Below are 26,705 nucleotides of genomic sequence, written 5' to 3' on the forward strand. Positions count from 1 at the left end.
TAGAAGTGAGCGAGAGAAAGAAAATGCTGTGATCTGCTATAAAAATCTCTGATTTCATTACTAGCACAACCTCTGTGACTTTTATCCGTTTGGTAGCTTTTTATGCCAAATTCAGTGACTTACGTGTTAATTATGTCATCGTGATAACGAATGGGACAGTAATATTATATACATAATCATGCAAAAACCATGTTTAAGAAATTATGCTTATGGAACTAATGAGGTGCAGCATGGTTTTCATGGTTATAACTGCATCTGTAACGTCTCAAACAGTCTAATGGTTGCTCATTTCCTTGATCATCGCCTCTTATCATACTAAATTTAACTTTGTAGTGTCTGTCTGAGATGTATGGTGCTGGATGAAATTCTCCCATTCTACTACGAAAGCAGGTTCACGTAATTCTGTGCGAAAATTTTCATGGAATACTAATAAGTGAAACATATTTTCTTATCCTCATCGCACATTCGTGAGATGAAGATTGGTTTCGATTGCTCGAGCAATCATCTTCAATTAATTAAAATTTCTTTACTGTGAATAATGTGCAGCAGAAACATGTAGCGGGTGAGTTTTATTAACACAGCACATGTTGGTATTACATGTGACGACTTGCTTATTGTAACAACATTTTTATCTATTGAATATGATTGTTAGAACAGTAGAAACGAGCCATCATTTTATAAATGAGCAATGAACTCAAATAAATTTTACACGTAAGTTGCATAACCTTGACTGTGACAAGTCTTATAACACTAATGACTGCATTATTATGTGTGTCCCCAAGTTGGCATTCTTCATTGATTTACCTACACCTTCTAGTTACTGAAGCAATATTATCATTTTGCCCGTTGTTGTTCTTTCGAAACAGTTAGCGTCAGATATAGGGATAGATCCCTATATTACACAAACGACAGTGTCTCAGGATTCGGGCTGGAATACAAACCCTACCTAGCACCTACACCTTCAACTAAACATCTCTCATCCTTAGATTTCTAGTTGCTGCTAATTACTGCTTCAAATATAACTCCTGTTGTGTACCCTTAATACAACGATCAGTTAATAGGTATCCATTTGCGATATTCAATAGGAATAAGTAATATATTCTACATTGTATTCCAGTCGAAAACCCTGATTCTAAAGTGTTCTTTCATTGATGTGTCAGGGCTATGATAAGAGCTAGTAGGGATTAATTGGTATGTTTTTGATCGCTATCGGACATTAATCAACAAATGATTCAACGAAGGGAATAATCGTACTGAAAACCTCCGCCAACATGAATCCTCCAGTGATATAAATCATTTTCGATTTACAGTGGCTCTTGACACATGCCTTATGCGAAAACATTTCTAAGGACACACTTAGAGCTAGTCACTTATTCTGCTATAAATGTAATAGTATTAAAAGAGACCTAATTATATCAATAAATCACGGACTATAAACTACTTAAACTTCAGTCGAGGTCAAGCAGAGCACGTTAGGAAGGCGAAGTTCCCCTACCTCAAACTGCAAAATACGCTCCTGGGCAGCCAGGTTTTCCTCCTCATCGTTGTAAGGTTCGTACCAGTTGGTGCTCACCGTGATGCCGATTCTGCCTGCAAAAGATACGGTAAAAAATCACAGTAGATTACATCGCCAACAAATGATGTGGCATCAGAGACCGTCCTACGCTTTTATGATGTAAAACAGACACTTTAGTTCTCCATTACATGATGAATTCTTTTGAAAGCCTTCTTTCCTATGTAGCAGGTCCCATTCGTCTACCTACCACTTTCCAAGCCCATATGAATCGTTAATAAATACAATATAAGCTTTTCCATGCCATGCCGCGCGGGATTAGCCGAGCGATCTAGGGCGATGCAGTGATGGACTGTGCGGCTGTTTCCGGCGGAGGTTCGAATCTTACCTCGGGCATGGGTGTGGGTGTTTGTCCTTAGGATAATTTAGGTTAAGTCGTATGTAAGCTGTTAAGTCCCATCGCTAAAGTGGGCCCAGAAATGACCTATGGACATTTCTGTCTTCTCAATGAACACGCGTTCCTCTCTCAAAACACCGTCAATAAGCCATTCGCTTTATTATTGGGTTCTTTAAACACTTCCTTAAAGTTTCTTCCCAATTGTCCCTCGTACCTCATTTCATAATCCTTACTTTTTATTTGAATTAAAAATATTCTTGGTTGCAACTTGCTCTTTTATTAACAACGCGTTTCACTTTCGTGGAACATCTTCATATTATCTTAAAAGTTTCCTTTAACAACGTATTAGAGATGAGAAAACTGCTCTGTGCTAGACTAAAACACGTGTGGAATCAGATGGACCTACCAACAGTGAATGACATTTCATCCTGACACTTTCTTACGTAACCTACCGCTTTCTCCATCCAGTTCTCCACTATGCCAATCTTATGCTTTAACCTCTATTCCAATTTGTTGTCCGACCTGAATGCAATTTTCGCCAACAACGTATTCGAATTACCGGCGTTAGGTTTAATGTTTGCGGTTGGTCATTCTGTATGGATGCACACGATGCAACATAGGTGTAGTTTTGGTTCGTAGAATTTACTACGACTTGACATATGATGTTCGTAGATTTTATAACAGACTGTGGTATCGTTAGGGACTGTGAGACAAGCGCTGCAGGAACGTGCTATCTTTTGTAGGTGAAACAGACTGCCTTCAATTTACACCTGAGCCTTGAGAGTACAATACGTCAACATGAGCTGTCCAATGAAGAGTTTCATGTTTGACAATGAATGTTGGCTGCTAGATTTTTACTTCCGATGTTATTAATGGCACAAAAGTTTTGACGTAAGTTACATTACAGGACGATAGAAGTATTTTTATATGCGTGTCAGTACGTATAGAATTACGGTTTATTGAGTTGTTTCCTTGTTTTATAGCACTTGATACTGGGATTATGTAGTCCCGAAATATGTTGAGGTAAAAATATCACACGTTTGATAAATTCTGCGTAACACTGTCAATACGGTGTTGTTTTTACCTTTCATTTTATTTGATGAATAAATAATGATTGCACTTAATACACACATATTTGTTTCTTGTACTGGAGAAGTAGATTGTCTGACATCAATTTCGGGTAGAATGCGACAGCACTTTAGACAAAGGCACTTGAACAATTCTCGCACGCTTTGGCGCCGAAGTCGATAGCTTCTCCTTTTCGCATGGAGAAATTGCTTTCTTTATTGGCGATACCACTAAGTAAACCGCAGATATACATATACAGCTTCGTCGTCAGCACATATAATGTAACAAACTCGTTCTTCTGATGACATGCTCGCTATAAAACAACTGCAGGTGTGACAATAATGACCACTTGAGAATGTCACTTGAATTTGTTTGAAATGGAAAACATTGAAAATTAAGCACGCTACGGAAAAAACAACGTATTCCACAAAACTCGTCTCAAACATTTTGTTAATGGCCTAATATTTAGAGAAGAACTGCAACAGACAAAAAAATGGCGAAACCATTCCAGAAACGTTGCATAACGTGGAGCAGGTGTGTCTCCTGCCTACATTTCAACATAATGAATGTGGAAATCAATATTACAGCATAACGGAGCAGCGCACAGATTTTTAATTATAGAAACTGCGGAATCGGGAACGGAGATACATGTGACACCTACAGACTGAATTCCGTGTGGACAGATCTTTAGGGCACAGCCTGGCGAAAAGATCATCTGATAAGAAGCATCCTTATCTATCAAGGAATCGTCAATTTGTTTATGGTTGGATGGATGAAGTTCTCAGCACTTGCCCAGAGATGACGAGTCTCGCACAGGTTAGACTAGGGTGGAAAGCTGCATCGAACCAGTCTTCGCATTGAAGTCTGCTACAGCAAATATAACAAGAGAAAATATGAAACTGAAATTTCTAGCGCATTTCGTGGGACATCAGACTGAGTGTCATCTTCACGGGAAACAGTTTCAATCCCGAGACCAAATGATTATAAATGAAATGAAGTATAGTGCCTCAACGAAAAGGTAGAGCTCCTTCTGGTGGTTCTGTCGAACCATTCAGTACTGCCTCCCTTGCCGCCATAGAAAGATAAACTCTGCCGCCCTCCAAATTACAATAGCACAAGACGCTGATGTTTCTGTTTTTCGACAGATATTAGCTGATCTGACAAGAATTTGTACCTAAGCGTTGGGTTGATTTGGGGGGAAGAGACCAAACAGCAAGGTCGTCGGTCTACTCGGATTAGGGAAGATTGGGGAAGAAAGTCGGCCGTGCCCTGTCAAAAGAACCATTCCGGTAATTGCCTGAAGTGATTTAGGGAAATCATGGAAAATCTAAAGCAAGACGCGGGATTGAACCGTCGTCCTCACGAATGCGCGTCCAGTGTGCTAACCACTACGCCACCTCGCTCGGTACCTGAGAGTCAAACTGTTCTGAAACACTAGCTGTCACGCATCATTATTCGATTGATTTCAAAATAAGTCCTGTCTTGCAATTTACAACACCTTTCTAAAAGTGTTGTGTGATCTACACCAATAATCATATACTCTGTCAATGTCTTCTGTTCTCTGTCAGTTATTTAGACGGATAATTTTCAAAAGTTGTCATGAAGAAGGTCAACTCACCATTCTGCGTGGAGCGGTACTGCTCGTCGTAGAGGCGGTAGACTTTGGCGTGGGCTCTGATGACGGTGTGTGTAGCCAAATAGTTGCCGATGCCGCGAGCTTTCTGCGACGGAGCCTGGCCTCCGCTTGTTGAGTAGCCGCGTACGAACGTGATTGGTTCGTTGAATGTTGTCCACCATTTTACCTACAACAGAAACGTGGTACCGTTATACCGTTAGTCGCCACCGATTTTTCATGGGTACATGCCAAATTGTGGGTGGATACTGGATTGTAGCGTTTTAGAATAACTTTCTTGAAAGTAATCTACCTTGCTCGAACAGGTTTAGCCCAACTGATGTTGGTACCGATCAGAGAACATGAAATCGCACATCCACGGTGACAATTATTGAAATACATGAAAGAAACGTAAATTAGTTACAAACTACGGCGTGCACACACTTTATTCAACATGTAAACGTCACTACAGATGTTCGAATTTATCTTACGACATGCTCGATATGTCTGCCATCAGTGGCGATGATGTGGCGCAGATAAATAGCGAAATTTTTCATGACCCGCTGAAGCGCCCTAACATCGATGCCGCCGATGGCCTCCAGAATGGCTGTTTTCATCTCAACAATAGGGTTTCTGCTGTAAACCTTGTCTTTAATATAGCTCCACAAAAAGACTCGCATGTATACAGATCAGGAGAATATGGCGGCCAATCGAGCCCCATGCCAGTGGCCCCTGAGTGCCCCAGAGCCAAAATGCGGTCCCCCAAACTACTCTTCCAGGACATCAAACACTCTCCTGCTTCGATGGGGTCGAGCTCCGTCTTGCATGAACCACACCTTGTCGAAATCAGGGTCACGTTGGATAATGGGGAAGAAAGTATCTTCCAAAACCTACACATACCTTTCGGTAGTCACTGTACCATAAAGGAATATCTCACAGATTATTCCGTGAGTGGACATTGCACAAAAACCTGTTGAGGGTGAGGAAACTTCTCGATCGCGGAATGCGGATTCTCAGTCCCACAAATGCGCCAATTTCGATTTTTGACGAACCCATGCAGATGAAAGTGGGCTTCGTCGCTCAAACAAGCCATATTCATATCAAAATCCTGTTCGTCAATTCTGTGGACAATAGTGTTGGCGAAACACAACCGCTGTTCCATGGCCCTGGGGCTTAAGGCTGATGGGTTTGAATTTAGTATGGGAAAAAATGAAGGTCGTCAACAACAATTTGTCGCACTGCCTCCCGGTTGATTCCCACCTGTTATGCAGCTCGTCTGATCGATTTCTTAGGGCTATTTTGGAACACAGCGAGTGTCTTCTCAATGTTTTCAGGCCTTTTGACTCTTTTTTTGATGACCAACACTGTAATCACGGACACTACCCGTTCTCTCAAATTTAAGAATCAAATTCTTGATTGTTAGCACACTTGGACCAGTTGTCTTCAGTTTGAACTCGGTCGCAGACTTCCTTTGAGCCGCAGCTGGGCTGTTATTGCTCGCATAGTAGGTCTTCACAATTGCTATATGCTCAGGCACGCTGTACCGTGACATTTTCAGCTGAAAATGGCCGGGAACGTCAAGGCGTGTGGGCATGCGCATACTAATTTCCATCATGCCCCGTGCCAACTGTGCAGGTTGAACGTCCTAACGCAACCCGTTCACAAGTTGTGGCGATTTTACTTCATATTATTCAATAATTGTCACCCTGTATGTTAAATTTAGAGAAACGAGTCATATTTGGCTTTCTTGCTTATGCAACAGTCAGCTACTGAAAAACTCAAGATTTGAAAAACAGGCGACTCCATGCATGTTTGGCAGTTAATGCGAAATTTAACTACGTCATATGTGACATGTGCGACAACAAAAGGTATTTTATGTTTTGGATTCACATGGACTTGCTAGTAACTGAACTGGTTGTGGCGATACAAACGTTGAGGAGAGACAAACTCCTATAATTTACAATTTATGTTTGGCTAACAAAGACCTACAATGTTTATTTATATGTTACAAAACCGTAATTTTAGAAGAGATATAACTCGCTAAAATCTGTAGCACCTGACTTTCTGTCATGCAGTCACAATGCAGCCCCAAACCCTCTTTGCTGGATTACTAAAATACTGTTACTAAAATATCTGATGGACGCCATAATACGAAGAACCACATTCTGTCTGACAAGAATATTAACTGTCGATACATCATACAGTGGAGAAATGTCTAACTCTATTATACCGTCGTGAACAAGAGCAGTCAGAACATGATTGTAGTCTAGATTCGGCTAAGTACTTGATGCTCCTTGATGTCCGTAATTCTTAAGTGAGAGCTACGTAAGGAAAAACAGAACCGCTCCAATGCAAGGTTTCAAGCGGCCTTGTCTGGCGTCTGGAAATAACACGTTACACACGGAAGGTAGTGTTATTCAGTGTAATTGCTGTCGTCGTTGCAGTGTGAATATCTAGCTCGTTAATAGTTTTATCACTACACCTTCGCTCACGAACAAACTTTATCCGTAAATCTTGGTAATTAAGATTACTCTCAATAATTCAGGTGCATGCTTCGCAAAGATTGCTTGCATCAGTCAGCTACAACGGAATCTTCGAAGCAGAGAATACAAGTGGAAATACATCGTTCTCTACTAAAGACAAATAAAATGAGTGATTCGTCGATAAGTGTTGAAAGTGCCGAATATTTACGTTAGAAATAACCCAAAATTTAGCAATAGAAAACATCTTACGTTGTATCATAATGTACTAATATATCCATCGTTTCCTTTCACGGGTGTGAACAAATTTTTCTACTTTTACGTTTCACTCTGTCGTGAACTGGGATCACATTATAGCCAATCTGTCTTTATATCATTTTCAGTTTTGCTGCCTACTCTTCCTTGTCCTGTTCTATAACTACACCGCGCAACAGAATTAAGGATTCAATTTTTCGGTACACCGTAATTGTCTCCCATTGCAACTCATAAGTTTGAAATTTCACTCAAAGGTGCCTGCTGCGTTCCTCTGTAACGGTGCAAAAGCGTGGAGCTCTTGTGATGTCATACTCGGGGTCGACGACGCATCAAAGATCATGGTGTCGACCTACGCGAAAAAAGACCAAAGGTCAGAATTTCATGTTACATGTAAAATGGATTAATGATGTCACAGTAGCGTCAAATTTCACCACAGTTCTGCCCTAAATTATCATGGACGTGTCACATGATGGGTGTCACAGTAGCATCAAATTTCACCACAGTTCTGCCCTAAGTTACCATGGACGTGTCACATGATGGGGAGGCCGTCTTAAACACATTTCACTCCTTTTGATGCCTCTGCGACGGAGGTCAGATCTGCGACACTCAGCGTTGAAATCAAGTGAGTTTTTATGTGTGACCGAGGAAAGCATTTCAGTCACACTGCCGCTCAGAATCAACACGAGAAGGCCTAAGGGGATGGCATAGCAGGCGTCAATGAAATCACGTCTTTCCCTTCGGCGTTGACTCCCTCACATTTCACCATCGAAAACAACAGTTTGCAGTGTGATGATCAACAGGAATACGATCCTGACAATCTTTCATCCTGCTGACATCTCCCTGAAGCATCAACCCGTCTCTATGGACATCGTAGGCTAACAACCCTATTTAACGTGATCCCATCAATCTTGACTTCGGTGTGAGCGCAATTTTTGCTCTGGTGTACGGGTTGAAACCGCTATGTATCGTTCAAAATCCTCCGATGAAATGTGAACGTGGCCCAAAGCAGGAAACGGTGATTACGGTTTTCCAGTGCTCTTGTGGACAGATCGTGGAACGGTGTGACAAACGCGTGAATAGATGGACAAAGCCTCCCCTCTTCCCGTTGGGCATTATCCTCGGTGGCACCCTCCCTGATTTACCGAGGATTCTTAAAATGTGGCTTTCCAGAGAAAACCTGCGAAGTAGTCCTAGGCACCTGCAGGCAGGAAAATAGTATCAGAGGCGTGTCAAGTGGTTGGCTGCCTGAAGATGCCTAGGGTTACTTTGTGGAGTTTCTCTATAAAGGCACATTTTTAAAATTCTCAATAAACTTGGGAGTTGCGGGAGGGTTTCTTAGAGGGATCCTTCACCGTTTTATTCACGCGTGTCTCAACGTCGCAGCCCTCCGTGATCACGCCAAAGGGGAGTGTGAAACAGGAGCACTGAAAGAACATAAACACCATTTCTGCTTCGGATTACGTTCAGACTTCGTCGAATGGTTTCGAACGATCCGTAGTGGCTCTATCCTGTACACCAAAGCACAGACTGCGAACGCAATGCGCTAAAAATGAGTGAGATCACATTCAGTGTGGTTACCAGGTAACGATGTCGTTGGAGATGGGTTGAAGCGTCTGGGAGATGTCATCAGTATCAAAGATTATCAACAACGTTGCTCATCCATCGCACAGCAGATAGTCGTTTTCGACCGCGAAATGTGTAGGAATCTAGGAATCAATGTCCGAAGGAGAGGTGTGATTTTCTCGACGCTCTAAATATGCCAGACCCTGAGACCTTTTCGTGCAGATTGTAACTGACAGTTTGCCTAAAATGTTTTCCTTGGCACTCGTAAGAAAGCCGAGTGATTTCAGCGCCGGGCATCGCGTTCCATCACAGCCGTCATAAGAGGGGATGAACAGTGGGTAACAGAGGGTGTGGTGGCCGTCCCATCATGTAAAACGTCCGCGGTGGCATTGAGCCGAATTCTGGTTTAATTTGGTGCCAATTTGATATGACTAACCCATTTTATACGTACGAATAACTTCCAAGCTATAGTGTCTCTTCACTTGCGTCGACATCTTGCAGTTAGAAGCGTCTTCGAACCCGAGGGTGATGCTCCAGATCGCCACGCTTTTGCTCCGTTACAAAGGAAGGTTGTAGACAACTTTGACGGAAATTTCAAACTTACGAGTGGCGATGGGAGACAGATATGTGGTTTCAAAACGGTGATCCTTTGCGCAGTGTAATATGCTGCGGATGCTGTGCGTACATTCAGTACCCTTATTTGTACAGCCCGATCCTGCAAAAGTGGAATTCCATTACCAGATAACATTAATAAACTTTACCCTCATCTGAGCCTACAAGGTACTACCAATTCATATTCCCAACCACTGATGTTCACAAGTTATTGGTACGGTATGAATTATACGAGTCGACGTTTTTTATGAGCTCAGTTATAGGGGACTGACTGCATGTTAACATTAAGTGAAGCCCACGTTTCATTTTTCTAGACTTATATCTGGTTTCTAGTCTTTACAAGGAAGTGAATCTTTGTATCTCTACGACACTAGGCTTTTAACCACTTGAAAACTGTCTTAGTCACTGAAACAGGTCATGGTGGTAGAAAATAAAATTGCAACTTGTGCTGTTATTTGTTTATGAGCAATCACTGAAGTTGCGGACCTATCAATGCTAAACATGGTGCACATAGAAATCGAGTTTTTCTGAAGCCCTGGCTGTTCGTTACCGCAGTCATAATCACATCGGAGAGAACGAGTCATATTGAAAGGCCTGAAATCGCAGCTGTTATTTAGCTCTCTTTCAATTTTTGATCAGAGCCTGAAGCATTCTTCACTACGAATGTACATCTTTAACATTACTCTCAACTGCTTCAAGAAATAGAGAAATAAATCACTTTAGCTCGTACAGTCTACATCTGTATCCAAATCTACGAGGGGCGTTCAGAAAGTAAGCTCCGATCGGTCGCGAAATGGAAACGACTATGAAAATCCGATAAAGCTTTGCACAGATGTGTTGGGTAGTGTCTCTAGTATAACCCCAGTTAGCATCACGTCGCTCTTCTCATTTCTGAGCTCGCAGTGAGTGCGTAAAGACGTCTAGAAAATAGTGTCTGCCGCCAAGTACGAGGGCCTGGTGAGAAATTTCGCCTGAAGCTATGCAGCTAACATTATATAACTGTCGTGCTGTTTCGTCTTCACGACAATTCTCAGCCGCATTCTGCAGGGGCAATGAAGATGCTCCTGCATCGTTTTCAAATGGAAATGTTAGATTACCCACAATACAGTCCGCAATTGTCTCCCCCTGAGTTTCATCTCTGGTCATATGAACCGCTGTCTTTGAAGACAACATTTTGACACAGACAACGAGGTGTAGGCCAGCGTGGAGAATTGGCGGAAAGCACTGGCGGCTGCCTTCTATGATGAGGCTATTGAAAAGTTGGTACAACGCTATGACAAAAGTCTAAGTCAGAACGGCGACTACGTAGAGAAGTAGCTGAAAGGTGTAGCTAATTGTTACAAGTAAAACATTTCTGATGTTCACTGTGGTTTCAATTTGGCAATCAATCGGAGCTTACTTTCTGAACAGGCCTCGTACATACAGACTCCGCAGTTGACCGCGTGGCGTAGGGTACCATGTACCGCTACTAGTCATTTCCATTCCTGCTCCACTCGCAAACAGAGCGAGGGTAAAACGACTATCTATATGTATCCGTACGAGCCATAGTGTCTCTAACCTTATCTTGAAGGTCCTAACGCGAAATGTACGTTGGCGGCAGTAGAATCTTTCTGCAGTCAGCCTCAAATGCCAGTTCTGTAAATTTCCTCAACAGAGTTCCTCGAAAAGAACTTCACCTACTCTCCCGTGATTCCCATTTGAGTTCCGGAAGCGTCTTCGTAATACTTGCGTGTTGTTCGAACCTATCTGTAACAAATCTTGCAACCCGCCTCTGAATTGCTTTGAAGTCTTCCTTCACTCCGACCTGGTGCGGATGCCAAACACTCCACCCCTACTCAACAATGGGTCGTACTAGTATCTTACATGTGGTCTCCTTTAAAGGTGAAACACACTTACTTGAAATCTCTTTATCTTTTTAGAGATGGTTGCGGGACTCTGTTTTTCGATATAGGATGTCAAATTAAACATATTTCAACCGTCTAGTTTCCAACCTTATTTTATTTGACTACCAATTTCAGCGGCGTTTCACTGCGCCACCTTTCCTAAAATTAAAATTGTCCCAATAAACCGAGGTAGACCATCCGCCTCTCTTACTACAGTCCTTATAGTCTCATTCCATTTATTACTGCTTAGCAACGTTACGCCTAGACATTTAATAGACAGTGACTATGCCGAGCAGCACGCTACTGATTCTGTACTCGAACATTAATGCTTTGTGTTCCCTACTCATCTCCTTCAACTTACATTTTTCTGCATTTAGAGCCAGGAGTCATTCAGAGCCAGGAGTCATTCATCACAGCAACTGTAAGTTTTGTCTAAGTTATCTAGCACATCCTACAGCCACCAAATGACGACACCTTCCCATACATCCCAACATCATCAACAAATAGTAGCAGTTACCCTGTCCGAAAGGTCATTATGTATATAGAACATAACAACGATCCTGTCACTCTTCCGTATCGCACGCCTGACGACGCCCTAGTTTCTGATGACGCTCGCCGGTCGAGGATAACACACACTTTACTTGCTTGCTCAGCAGCGAGATTGTCGCCCCAGGCAAGGACAAAAAACTGTCAAAGCAGATAACATAACGAACAGATTGAGTTGACAACTGCCTTCGAGCCGTTGTAAAACGTTGTGAAATGGATGCTCACTGAACATCATTTGTGTCAGGCTTATTTTATATATCATTCATCATGCATTGTGAAAAGTTATAGATGCTACTTCTCCGTTTGAAAGCTGATCATCTTCAACTCTTTTGAGGCTCAAACTGACCTTCAGGTCTCCAAGCCGTTCATGTCATACGACCATAGTTTTACTTCTTAGCTGATAGCATTGGAAGTAGTAGAACGGGCGGACCATTTAAGTTTCTGAAGCTGGCGGCGACATACCGAAGAAACTACTGTGGTCAATGATACCCTTTTTTTCATGAAACGAGTCGTAGATTATCTATGTTACAGGTAAACCTGAAGCGAACATTTAATCTTGTCCTGACTCGTGTGTGTTGCTAAACAATTCATCATCATCATTATCATCAAACCATCCACTGCTAGATAACCCGCTTCCGCTCATTGACCTTCAGCATTTTTATTGCTCCTGCAGTTACCATCCATATCATCGTCTTATTAATTCAAGTACGAACATTTCTTAGTCTTCCTACCATACACTTGCTTGTCCACAAGTTCCGCCAAACTCACTACCATTACGACTTTAATTAAGGCTCCACTCTGGCCTGTTTCCTGTTCCACTTTTTTATCTTTCTACTTGTCCTAGACATTAGTAAAATACATTTTTCCGTTAGTTTTATGAACGACACTTAGTCAACGGTCTTCGCAAGTGAAGTCCATGTCTCACTACCTTAGCCCAAAGAATGGTAGCGTCCGCCGATAGCAAACTTTTCTTTTCCGGTACTTGAGAAGCATTTAATTTTACCAGTAGGATCCAAGGCTCTTTCTAATCCTTGAAATGTACCTTTTGAAATGTAACTTTTGGAGCAGGTGGAATTGTTGGCTTCAGCTGAGTGAGTACTATTAGTGATCAACTGCTTACATGACTTCTTTGATAATTTGTACTTTTTTCGATGTATTACTAATACCTCATTTTAGTTTTACTTTTATCGATTTTCAAGCGTACTTTCAAATTTACCAATGAAGTTATTCCTCATTAGTACGTCTGTCTACTCTAATAAAGCAATGTCACTGCTGTTAATGAGGGGGAGTGACAGTTATCCACATGAAATACTACGAAGCTGGAAGTATGCGATGTCAAAATAAAGGTGATTGGTGTTAACCCTGCCTTTTCACTAAACTCGTGCTGTCATTGCACTAAACCTTCTACTGTTTCAGGGACTGCTCTGTTGTTGCTTATGTCACAGGTTCATATTGCTTGTAACAAGTCTCATTGCACAGCTAACTCACCGAAAATTGCTATGTGAACACCAGCTCATTTCGTCATTATAGCATTGGACACAGCTGCTCTTAGTCTTCCGGGCATGTCGTGAACCCAAAGTTGTTTTACAAACGACTCGTCTTGAAATTACAAGAGATATTAGATATTATCAGCATCGCAGATGACTACGCAACATCAGAATAAAAAGATTTCACTCCAATTCTCATCTTATTACTCTCCCACAAACAATAGATTTTCATCTGGCATGCAATGTGTCGTTAGCTTCCTTCACTTCACCCATAATACCCCAGTTCTCTTCGTCAGCTGTCAAAAAATTGGAGTTCAAATCTCAGTCCCGCCTTTCCGAGTTAAGTTTTCCTTGATTCACTACACCAATTCAGGCGGATGCCGAGACAGTTACATTGAGAAGCCCGATGTATTTTCCCGTAGTTGTCGAGTCCGAGCTTGCAGCACGTCTGAGAAAATTTGGAATCGAGAGTGCTTTAAATTCTAATCTTGGTTCAACTATGAAGGATTAACATTGCAACAGAAAATTCATTCATTCTTCACGCAACTGTCACTTCCTGGGAATTATTAATTGCTTTCTAGCCTAAAACTCAGGACTGTAGCCTACCACGTGAGTGACGCTGAAGAAAGGAAACCTTGTGATGGTAGCAAGACTGTTTAATTTAATGTACATCTTTAATACTGTCTGAAGTAATTCTAAAACTATTTGCTTTATAGAAACTGTTGGTGCTCAGTATCATGAAGACCCGTGAAAGAAATCTGAATATACAGCAACTCACCCTGTCGCCGAAGTTGTCAAAGAGCACCCTGGCGTACTCGAGGAAGTAGTCCGCAAGTATAGGGTTGGGCCAGCCCCCTATGTACTGCAAGGCTTGCGGCAGGTCCCAATGGTACATCGTCACCTGTACGCAGAGAGAGTGGCTATGACCAAAACGTCTGATACATTTCCATGGTGACAATCTCTGGACCAAGTAATGTACTAAACATAAAAGGAACGGTAAAATGACACTCCATTGTCCCGACTCTTTCTTAACAACATCACCATCAACAAAATGAAATTGTTACTGAGGCGTGAAGATATTATTGACAACAGAGAGAGTATAGTACCAATAAGGAGAAAGCGTTTGAGAGGAAAGCGGCACAGTTTGTCTTGGAAACTAAGAAAAAAGGATACTAATTACAAATGTGTTTTAAGGACTACCTTTACTTTTTCAAGCGGTCGAACACCAACAAAAGCAGGGATGTGAAATAACTTTAGAATCCTAAAAATTATGCAAGTGGATACTGAACAGACCATTTCAAGTGATAAGTATGTGATTTATATATTATCAAATAGTATAATGTATTACTCTAAATTATTATTAAAGCCTCTATTGTTAGTTATTAAAACAGCCCTGAGGGTATATTTCATCTGTTCTTAACCTTTAAACAATGAAAACCAACGTACAATCGTGATATCACGAAAAAAACGAGGAGCCGCCAGCATCAGCCATAAGGCGCCAAACAATTCTGAAGATTTTGTTTTAATGAGTAACCGGTTTCAGTTTTTTCTATAAAACCATCATCAGACCTGTGAATAAATTTTAAGAAACACTAGATACAATCTTTAAATGAATGAAAAAGTCTAATGATGTCAAAATTTTTTTAACAAAATAAAATAAAATTAGTTATACCCATTGGCTCCCTTGGGTTGGTAGGTGGAGCTCTCCTTGCTGCTGTGCAGTCAACTGATGGTTATGAGTGCTGAGCACGAGCTTAAATATGCAGAGGCTCCGCCTACTTCCTGGCACACTACTTCATAACTGCCAATCAGCGTTCATAATATGACGCCATCGTCAAGGTATAAAAGGAGGAAATTCACTAATAACATAAAATTGATTCATTTATATATCTGATTAACAGATAATAGTTGTGTCTACAACTTATTTATATTTTGGATAAAATCAGTGAATTACGATGTGTGATAGCTGTGCCCTCTATGGACAACCTTAATATTATTACAGTGCCAGTTACTTCAAAGATGTAAAATCCTTGGCGTTGTGGTATATATCGATTATACCAAGTCGCCTACATCACAATTGCATCTTTGTTGGATGCTGCAGAATCGTCTTGTTTTAATTGTAGTTTTTATGGCAATGTTCTTTATAGCATTAAGTTAGCAGCCAATAGTACGTTCAACATTATGTATATCTGAATAACTGATGAGACTGCTGATGCAGCATATTTTACATACATTGCTTTTGCCATGGGTATAACTAATCTTATATATTTAAAAAACAAAAGAGTAGATGCTTTTATTATAAAATTTCGTCAAAAAGGTCGTAATAATATTTTTCGCGAAAATCTAATTGTTCATTGAGCAGCATTGATGATTTGGTTTTCAAATGAGCATATATATCGATTTCTTCTAGGATATTCATAAGTAAGCCTTTATTTGCATAATGAAGAACTTGTAAATTCTGTTGTACTGTCCCCTCAGCATGATTATTGAATGTTATATGATGACCAAAAACAGACTTTGTTCGTGAGGTACCTGATGTATGTTCTTTGTACCTTACTGCAAAATTTCGACCTGTTTGGCCGATATATATTTTCTCACAGTCTCTACATTGGATCTTGTACACTCCTGATCTGGTAGATTTTCCATTATCTTTATTTACGGTATGTCTTAATTTTTGTTGTAAAGTATTGTCAGTTGTAAATGCTATTGTTATTCCAGAATTTTTGAATAAGTTAGTGATTCTATCTGATATGTTTCCCATATATGTCATCTTCATATATTTTGGATTACTTATTAGTGGAGTACTTTGTGATTGTTGTACTTTATTAAAAATGATATATACCTGTCGTGTGTCGAAAGAGTTGGTTTTTGCAATTTGTTTTAAGATGGTCATTTCCGTTTTGATCTCATTAGCTTCTAGCAGTAATTTTAGTATTCGGTGTATCATAGACTTAAAAAATGCTTTTTTATACTTGTCAGGATGACATGATGTAGCATTAATAATAACATCAGTGGTTGTAGGTTTCCTGTATATGGTGAATAAATGTTTCCCGTTGTTATTAGTTATAGTGAGATCTAGGTAGTTAATAGATTTTCGATTTTCATGCTCAACTGTAAATTGTAACTCCGGATGCATAGAGTTTAATTTTATAGCAAGTTTCTCAATTTCGTCTTTTGAACCATTATAAAGTAATAATGTATCATCTACACATCGCTTGTAATATATGATTTTATTTGCGATATCAGGGTTATTTTTCAGAAATTGCGTCTCAATGTGGTTTACGAAAATGTCTGCTACTGTCCCAGCCAAAGAACTTCCCATTGCTAAGCCATCTTTCTGACAATAGATTTTAGTATTAAACGAGAAATAATTGTAATCTAAAGTGCATTCAAGTAGTTCTATAAGTTCGATTATTTCGTCTTTAGTCATATTTTTGTATTGTATTAAGTTATCCCTAATTATATTAATCGTCTCAGTAATTGGAATATTTGTATATAAATTTTTAATATCTAATGAGGCGAAATTTGCACTAGTTGGAATGTCTATGTTGTGGATTTGTTGTGTTAGTTCATAACTGTTTTTGATACTGAAGTTGCTGTCATATGTATAGAATGCTTTCAAAATTTTATTAAGTTTCATATTTAGTTTATATGAAGGACTACTTCTGTAGTTGACAATAGGTCGTATAGATTTCTCTTTTTTATGCAGTTTAATCTGTGATCTTAATTTAGGTATTTGGGGATTCATATTTTTCATCATATTTTTTTCCCCAGGGGTCAAGAGGTGATTATTATCATCGACTAGTTTCTTAATCTTTAATTGGAACTTTGGAGTGGGGTCTTTAGTTACTTCAATGATCCCAATTTCATTAAAAATGAGAGTGTTTTAAATATATAATCGTCTTCTTTAATAATTACAAGGGTATTTCCTTTATCGGCCTTTACCACAATTGCTTTCTCTGCTAGTAGTTTATTATTGATATCTTTAAGTGTTTTATCTTCAGTTTTGCTATGTAGTTTATTTTTCTCTTTTAAAATTAAGTCCTTCGTTTTTAGGGCTATCTTACATGCTTCAGGTTTATTTATTTTCGATATTTTGCTTGTTGCTATAACATCAGCAATTATGAGTTTAACGTTGGTATTATTTAGTGGGGGAGTTAAGTTATATTTTAAGCCTTTGTCAAGTAGTGACATTTCGGACTTTGTGAACTGAATATCTGTAAGATTCATTGTCCTTGGATAAAATTGATGTATATGGTTGACCTTTTCTGAAAGCTTATTTTGTTGTTTAGCTATGAGTAAATCAATTTTACTCTGATGTCTCTGGGTAATCGCTTTCCGTAAAAAGTCTATTTTCTCATCAATGCTGCTTAGTAAGGTAGATATCATTTTTAATAAAGTACAACAATCACAAAGTACTCCACTAATAAGTAATCCAAAATATATGAAGATGACATATATGGGAAACATATCAGATAGAATCACTAACTTATTCAAAAATTCTGGAATAACAATAGCATTTACAACTGACAATACTTTACAACAAAAATTAAGACATACCGTAAATAAAGATAATGGAAAATCTACCAGATCAGGAGTGTACAAGATCCAATGTAGAGACTGTGAGAAAATATATATCGGCCAAACAGGTCGAAATTTTGCAGTAAGGTACAAAGAACATACGTCAGGTACCTCACGAACAAAGTCTGTTTTTGGTCATCATATAACATTCAATAATCATGCTGAGGGGACAGTACAACAGAATTTACAAGTTCTTCATTATGCAAATAAAGGCTTACTTATGAATATCCTAGAAGAAATCGAGATATATGCTCATTTGAAAACCAAATCATCAATGCTGCTCAATGAACAATTAGATTTTCGCGAAAAATATTATTACGACCTTTTTGACGAAATTTTATAATAAAAGCATCTACTCTTTTGTTTTTTAAATATATAAGATTAGTTATACCCATGGCAAAAGCAATGTATGTAAAATATGCTGCATCAGCAGTCTCATCAGTTATTCAGATATACATAATGTTGAACGTACTATTGGCTGCTAACTTAATGCTATAAAGAACATTGCCATAAAAACTACAATTAAAACAAGACGATTCTGCAGCATCCAACAAAGATGCAATTGTGATGTAGGCGACTTGGTATAATCGATATATACCACAACGCCAAGGATTTTACATCTTTGAAGTAACTGGCACTGTAATAATATTAAGGTTGTCCATAGAGGGCACAGCTATCACACATCGTAATTCACTGATTTTATCCAAAATATAAATAAGTTGTAGACACAACTATTATCTGTTAATCAGATATATAAATGAATCAATTTTATGTTATTAGTGAATTTCCTCCTTTTATACCTTGACGATGGCGTCATATTATGAACGCTGATTGGCAGTTATGAAGTAGTGTGCCAGGAAGTAGGCGGAGCCTCTGCATATTTAAGCTCGTGCTCAGCACTCATAACCATCAGTTGACTGCACAGCAGCAAGGAGAGCTCCACCTACCAACCCAAGGGAGCCAATGGGTATAACTAATTTTATTTTATTTTGTTAAAAAAATTTTGACATCATTAGACTTTTTCATTCATTTAAAGATTGTATCTAGTGTTTCTTAAAATTTATTCACAGGTCTGATGATGGTTTTGTAGAAAAAACCGAAACCGGTTACTCATTAAAACAGACATAACGTGATCAAGACTGTACTTTAATCTAAATATAACAATTAATTGATCACTGTATTCCAAAAATGTTTACCAAAATTCTGAAGATGGCTTTAACACAAACCGAAACCTGTAAATAAACAAATATTATGGCAACCTCGATTGTTGATTTTAAAATAAATAAGGCACCAGATCGCTGCACCCCACAGACAATGTTGTCTAAATGTATGAAAAAGCAAGTTTTTCTGCCATAGACTTAAGTGGGATTTGCAGAGTATCCAAGCAAATATAAAAACGTTTTAGCTTACTCAGCTGCAGGGAAAAAAACCAAGTTTTTTCCCTTTCTCGGTATAATCAGCCTTCTGAATTATGATACTTTAAATGCTGCATAATTAGGAGGGATTTTTCGTCTAATCCAGTAATAGTTAATTTTATAGCTCAGGTTTGGCGCAAAAGAAATAAGGGGTCTAACAGTCAGAGAAATGGTACTCGTACGGTGTAAACTTGCCATTGGTGGGCAGATGCAACGAAAATCTTATGGTAACATTTCGCTACGAAGAAAGTGGGCGAGGAACTGATACTTATTGACCAGACAAATACCTTAAAGAAAATAAAACCAGTCATGACAATGATAAAAAATGAGAAAAAAGTTACAATTAAGATAACTGTAGTTAGTTGTGTACCAGTAGTTAGGTTTATCCCATCTAAAGGGTAAGGGAAAGACTTTGCGGTAATCACTTCCTTTGTGTTTGGGATATTACATCAATGGTTTCCTTTACCTTAAGGTTTTGTTGGTGTTATAAAGCGAGAGTACAGTACATGTGTGAGTAGAATTCAGGGGAAGCGGCCGAGGGCCCAATCTTTTACCTCACTAGCCTTTTGAATTTTTTGACTCAACATTTTTTCCCGTTCAGCACCGGTAGGGTTTGTTGTATAACTGTGCCATCATCTGCCAGTATTATTAATTGTGGTTAATGCACACACTGCTCCACCCGTCGTCAGAGATTTATAAATTCTTAACAATGAATAAATTCTTACCACTGGCTGGATGTCGTTCTCCAGCAACAGGTTAATGAGGTTGTTGTAGTAGTCGATTCCAGCCTGGTTGATCACGTCCAGGTCCCCGTTGGGCAGTATACGGGGCCAAGAGATGGAGAAGCGGTATGCTTTGGCCTGAAACAACCAATCGAATGTCACAATAGCACCTCTGCAAGATGTGAGGTCAGAAACTAAAGTGCACAGACACAAACATGTACAGAAAAGGGATGTATTATTAGACAATGATGGTGAACTGAGAAGTGGAAGATAACTACTTATCAATAACTAAACCTTGCAGTTTCCAGCTAAATCCTTCATATCTGACGTCTACAGCAGTGACAGCTGCTGCGACCTCTAACATTTATCCGACTTGACAAGCCCTAAAAAGAGACAGTATCTTACTAGGTGTCCCACTAAAATCCGCTGGGGACCTGTTATTTCCATAGGATTAGGTATGGAGGGCAATCGGACTGGTAATATGGTTCTTTGTGCTTGGCTGGTATCAGGGTGAAACTGTGGCGCAGTGTAAGAGGAAGTACCCACACTGTGTGAAAGCTACACAAAGAAAATCTAAGTAAAGGAATCTTTCGGCCTGGCAAAGGAAGAAATGCCGTTAGTTCGATTACAATGTTAAGAAATAATCGGGACCATTATTGAAATTGGTCAGACATCTGTGTGCTGAGGTCAGGTCTAAAGTAAATGTCATTTGACCTTTATTTCAATAAATTCGGTCAACGACTTTGGAAGTACAACGGACAGGAGCGGTCTGTAAGACAAGTGACTATAGGTTTGGTATTATGGACTATGACTGAAGTAACTGAAAACTTCAAGAGGAGCCAGTAACACTCGTGACGTGTTTGACCGTTATCAACAACATAAATCTGCATAAGTACTCACCGTATGGTGAGGTAAAAATATAGGAGTATATGTAAAAAGTTTACAAAAGTGACTACGGACGATTGTGAAATTTATAACTCACGTCTAAATGCATATCGTACCTCATCGGTTGCGATATTTTTAGGTATTAATGTGTCTGGAGATGGTATCTGGGGAGCAATCACACCATTGTAAGTAATTTGACAGCCAGTGTTGAAAAACGATCTGCCTCAGGTTCCATGATGAATTCTGGCAACGCTTCCCTAGGCTCTGGCTAACCCATTTCTCAAAATATCACTTTTTCCGGGAGCACTAATCCTGCAAGGTTGGTCCTTCATCATCTGTTCGGCAGGTCACACCTTCTGGTGATCACTATCTCAAAATGGCTCTAAGCACTATGGAGCTTAACATCTGAGGTCATCAGCCCCAAGACTTAGAACTACTTAAACCTAACTAACCTAAGGACATCACACACACCCATACCCGAGGCAGGAATCGAATCAGCGACCGTAGCAGCTGAGCGGTTCCAGACTGAAGCGCCTAGAACCGCTCGACCACAGCCGCCATCACTATCTCAATTTCATGAACGTCAAAATTACGTCCTCTGCATCTATTTGCTCCGTGTTTCAATGTTAGCTTGCGTTTGTCGCTTAGTAGTGTTATCATGCGTCTCCTCGCTGATCTGTGGATTTAAGAAGCTTAATTTTCAATTTCAGATGAATTTATCAAAAACATTTCTGAGTCTTTATGTTTACGTCTTTTATTGTTCTATCTATTCGACTCCCGGCGAGGAGGCAGACAGCTAACATGGCACAACATGATCGTAATTTATATTGCGAGTTTAAGTTTCCGTTGATTGTTCCTCTGACACAATGTATTGTTCACTTACTATTCGCTCGAATTTTCAACTCGTTTAATATCGATAATACATTCATGTTCAGAAAAAGCAGAACATTTTTGAATGACTAGATTTGGACTTACATATTCACAGAACATGGACATTAGCATGCTGTACAAAAATGATTAGTATGTCAGCCACCTTAGTTCAGCATGTGTCTTGCTGCCTAGTAGGCATAGAGTCCTCCATGGGCGCTCGCAACTTGTTCCTTGCGTGATGGTATCGACGCATATCAGGCGCGAATGGCGTCCTGTGCTATAGCTATCCACGATGCATTCATCTGTGGTGGTTGGCTCTGAACCACAGCGCTGCACCCATCGTTTCGTCAAATCCCAGAGATTTTCGATTGGCGACAAATCTGGTGAACTGGTAAGTCAGGACACAAAGGCTCACAGCCTATGAGACCAAGAAGGCATGTGTTCGTGCAGCAACATGTTGTCGTGCATTGTCTTGCTAAAAAGTGGCGTCTGGGTTGTTTTACAGTAAGGCTATGCACTGCCGAAACACTTCATCACTCACGAGCAGCGATTTCCCGGACAGATGCATCACAGTCCTCATTCCAATAATTGACCCTCTTTCAAACCCACTGATTTGACTGTACGGTCTGCGCATGCGTCTGCGAAGCGTCCTTCACGTCTGCTCAAGTCACACTGATCACTTACCTTCGGTTTATAACTACAGCGACAGCCCCAGGCGCATTTTACCGGTAGGTGGTGTTGCGCCGCGATATCGGTGTTGACCTTGAACGCCCTGGCCAACATGGTTAAAATGCTAATCATTTCTACAGAACATACTAATATACATGTCCTGTTAATATCAACGATCTGTCTCCAGTCGTTCAAGGTGTTCTGAACATGGGTATAATTATCAGTTGCCTTTATGACATCGCTAAGTATTAAGAATAGAGGTAAAACTTTTCGTGAAATCTTTGCATGTCCTTGTTAATAGCATCTGTTTCACAGTAATGTGGGATCCCATTCATGTTCTGAAGCTTACAAAAAATGAAATATAAAGAATGTTGTTATTGTTGTTGTGGTCTTCAGTACTGAGACTGGTTTGATGCAGCTCTCCATGCTACTGTATCCTGTGCAAGGTTCTTCATCTCCCAGTACCTACTGCAACCTACATCCTTCTGAAGCTGCTTAGTCTATTCATCTCTTGGTCTCCCTCTACGATTTTTACCCTCCACGCTGCCCACCAATGCTAAATTTGTGATCCCTTGATGCCTCAGAACATATCCTACCAACCGATCCCTTCTTCTCGTCAAGTTGTGCCACAAACTCCTCTTCTCCCCAATTCTATTCAATACCTCCTCATTAGTTATGTGATCTACCCACCTAATCTTCAGCATTCTTCTGTAGCACCACATTTCGAAAGCTTCTATTCTCTTTTTGTCCAAACTATTTATCGTCCATGTTTCACTTCCATACATGGCTGCACTCCATACAAATACTTTCGGAAACGACTTCCTGACGCTTAAATCTATACTCGATGTTAACAAATTCCTCTTCTTCAGAAACGCTTTTCTTGCCATTGCCAGTCTACATTTTAAATCCTCTCTGCTTTGACCGTCATCAGTTATTTTGCTCCCCAAAGAGCAAAACTCCTTTACTACTTTAAGTGTCTCAATTGCTAATCTAATTCCCTCAGTACAGATTGAATAACATCGGGGAGAGGCTACAACCCTGTCTCACTCCCTTCCCAACCGCTGCTTCCCTTTCATGCCCCTCGACTCTTATAACTGCCATCTGGATTCTGTACAAATTGTAAATAGCCTTTCGCTCCCTGTATTTTACCCCTGCCACCTTCAGAATTTGAAAGAGTGTATTCCAGTCAACATTGTCAAAAGCTTTCTCTAAGTCTACAAATGCTAGAAATGTAGGTTTGCCGTTCCTTAGTCTATTTTCTAAGATAAGACAAAGGGTCAGTATTGCCTTTCGTGTTCCAACATATCTACGGAATCCAAACTGATCTTCCCCGAGGTCGGCTTCTACCAGTCTTTCCATTCGTCTGTAAAGAATTTGTGTTAATATTTTGCAACTGCGACTTGTTAAACTGATAGTTCTATAATTTTCGCATCTGTCAACACCTGCTTTCTTTGGGATTGGAATTATTGGTTCAAATGGCTCTGAGCACTATGGGACTTAACATCTATGGTCATCAGTCCCCTAGAACTTAGAACTACTTAAACCTAACTAACCTAAGGACATCACACAACACCCAGCCATCACGAGGCAGAGAAAATCTCTGACCCCGCCGGGAATCGAACCCGGGAACCCGGGCGTGGGAAGCGAGAACGCTACCGCACGACCACGAGATGCGGGCTGGAATTATTGTATTCTTCTTGAAGTCTGAGGGTATTTCACCTGTCTCATACATCTTCCTCACCAGATGGTAGAGTTTTGTCAGGACTGGCTCTCCCAAGGCTGTCAGTAGTTCCAGTGGAATGTTGTCTACTCCCGGGGCCTTGTTTCGACTCAGGTCTTTCAGTGCTCTGTCAAACTCTTCACCCAGTATGGTATTTCCCGTTTAATCTTCATCTACATCCTCTTCCATTTCCATATTATTGTCCTCAATTACAACGCCCTTGTATAGACCCTCTATATACTTCTTCCACCTTTCTGCTTTCCCTTCTTTGCTTAGAACTGGGTTTCCATGTGAGCTCCTGATATTCATACAAGTGGCTCTCTTTTCTCCAAAGGTCTCTTTAATTTTCCTGTAGGCAGTATCTATCTTACCCCTAGTGAGATATGCCTCTACATCCTTACATTTGTCCTGTAGCCATGCCAGCTTAGCCATTTTACACTTCCTGTCGATCTCATTTTTTTGACGTTTGTATTCCTTTTTGCCTGCTTCATTTACTGAATGTTTATATATTCTCCTTTCATCAATTAAATTCAATATTTCTTCTGTTACCCAAGGATTTTTACCAGCCCTCGTCTTTTTACCTACTTAATGCTCTGCTGCCTTCACTACTTCTTTCCTCAAAGCTACCTATAATTTTTTTACTGTATTTCTTTCCCCCATTCCTGTCAATTGTTCCCTTATCTTATGCTCTCCCTTAAACTCTGTACAACCTCTGGTTTAGTCAGTTTATCCAGGTCCCTTTCTCCTTAATTTCCCACCTTTTCGCAGTTTCTTCAGTTTTAATCTACAGTTCATAACCAATAGATTGTGGTCATAGATAATGTTGTATGAAGTAGAAATCACTTACTTCTCCAGATGACCTAGATCCATGTTATTTGTTAGTGAATATCTTGGACATTCATTCCAATGATGTCGATGTTTCGTCAAAAAATTGTGGATAGATTAGAAGAAATGGAAGTAACTATGGCAGTTCAATGAACTGTGGCTCGAACAATGATGTGCTCATTGAAGTCCAGATCAAAAATGTTATACCTACCAAGCCCAAAGAAACCATGGAGAGTAATAGTTTTCAGTGACATAGAAAATGCTGTAAATCTTTTGCTAAAACGAAGGACGGAGTAAACGTTTGAATTTAAGCAATGTGCATAGCTAGCTCTGTTTCGTAAAATCTGAACGTGAACTGTACAATTAGAGGATAGATTTACATGGAGTACGAGATACACGTCAAAATGAAACCTGCATTAGTGTGTGAAGGAAAAACTATTCGAAAGACTTCTGCGACACTGGGCACTCTGAAATCCAAGTGATACGAACACTGCCTGGTTAAATAAATTAAGGAAGTTGTATCGAAAAGGATATTGCCAAATTACGAAGTGTCCTTCAAGTAAACCTGAACAAGAGTTGTCAGTAATAGCTAATAATTAAGAGAAGTTTGTAGCTAACTTGAAAACAAAGCTTCTTGTTATCCCCTAAAAGTTGTGTATAAATCAATTAGATACGTTTGTTCCAAAATGAGTGTAAACCGCACATTATAATTTCGAGCGGGAAGAAAAGAAAAATTCACTTGTGCAGACGATGAATGCTACGACACTTTCTTATACGAGAGTGCAATTGGTAACTATCATTGGGTTACTGTATCCACAGCTTTAATTCTGTCTGTCAGTAAAAATAGGAAAAATAATTAAAGGACAAAAACTGTTTAGTTGAAAATATCTTGTAATGTAGCAAAATTTGGAAAAATGGGAAAGAATAACTTTCACTGTTACATCCGAAATGTCTTCTTATGGTTTGTAGAAAATAATTCATCGCCTTTGTTGGACTCTTGGCCTGGGCATAATGACACCTCTGTCTTTGGATTCCACATGGAACTAAAACAGTGATTCAACCTCTCCATTAGAAAAAAATCAACAACGTAAAGTATTTTTCAGAAAATTGCCATACAACATAATTTCCTTTAGTTCTCCGTCGTTTCGGGTTCAGCGGAACAGTATCGTTACAATTCTGCATTTTACGAATTTGATCAAGTATGACTGGTACACAGCACAACGCCAAGACCATTTCTTACTCAGTTGTGCCTGAATCCATTAATTTTTCTTGTATCGCGTGTCCATGGTGCAAGGAAAATATTTGTTTACCTCGCCCAATAGCCACTTCGCATTTTTGTGAAGACTGCACGGAATGAACAACAAACTGTTTCATTGCTATTAAAATGTACATCACTAAAAAATTATAGTAAGAACTGTGCTACAGGAATTGTTATAAAATATTTAATGTCAACAAATTAAAGGCCAGACTGACGAAAGTCGTCTTAAATGAAAATCATACAGTGCCTTGATTTTCTTTCCTCTGCTTGTGTCTTGTGTAACAACTACACCTGCAAAAGCTTAACTGTCAACATGAACCAGAAGTTATTCAAAAAACTGGTAA

At 39.7% G+C, this 26,705-nt stretch overlaps 1 protein-coding gene across 1 annotated transcript in view; it reads right to left on the reverse strand.

Moving 5' to 3' along the window:
* Positions 1-26,705, reverse strand: part of LOC124623003 (myrosinase 1-like) — a 57,949-nt gene that overhangs the window by 25,996 nt on the left and 5,248 nt on the right. The window contains exons 3-6 of the mRNA XM_047148793.1: positions 20,138-20,272; positions 14,195-14,317; positions 4,597-4,780; positions 1,496-1,590 (exon numbers count right to left, since the gene is read on the reverse strand). Of these exons, the coding sequence (XP_047004749.1) occupies positions 1,496-1,590; positions 4,597-4,780; positions 14,195-14,317; positions 20,138-20,272 (537 nt within the window). The remainder of the gene's footprint in view (positions 1-1,495; positions 1,591-4,596; positions 4,781-14,194; positions 14,318-20,137; positions 20,273-26,705) is intronic.

This window comes from Schistocerca americana, chromosome 7 (assembly GCF_021461395.2).
Source record: "Schistocerca americana isolate TAMUIC-IGC-003095 chromosome 7, iqSchAmer2.1, whole genome shotgun sequence".
NCBI classification, from domain to species: Eukaryota; Metazoa; Arthropoda; class Insecta; order Orthoptera; family Acrididae; genus Schistocerca; species Schistocerca americana.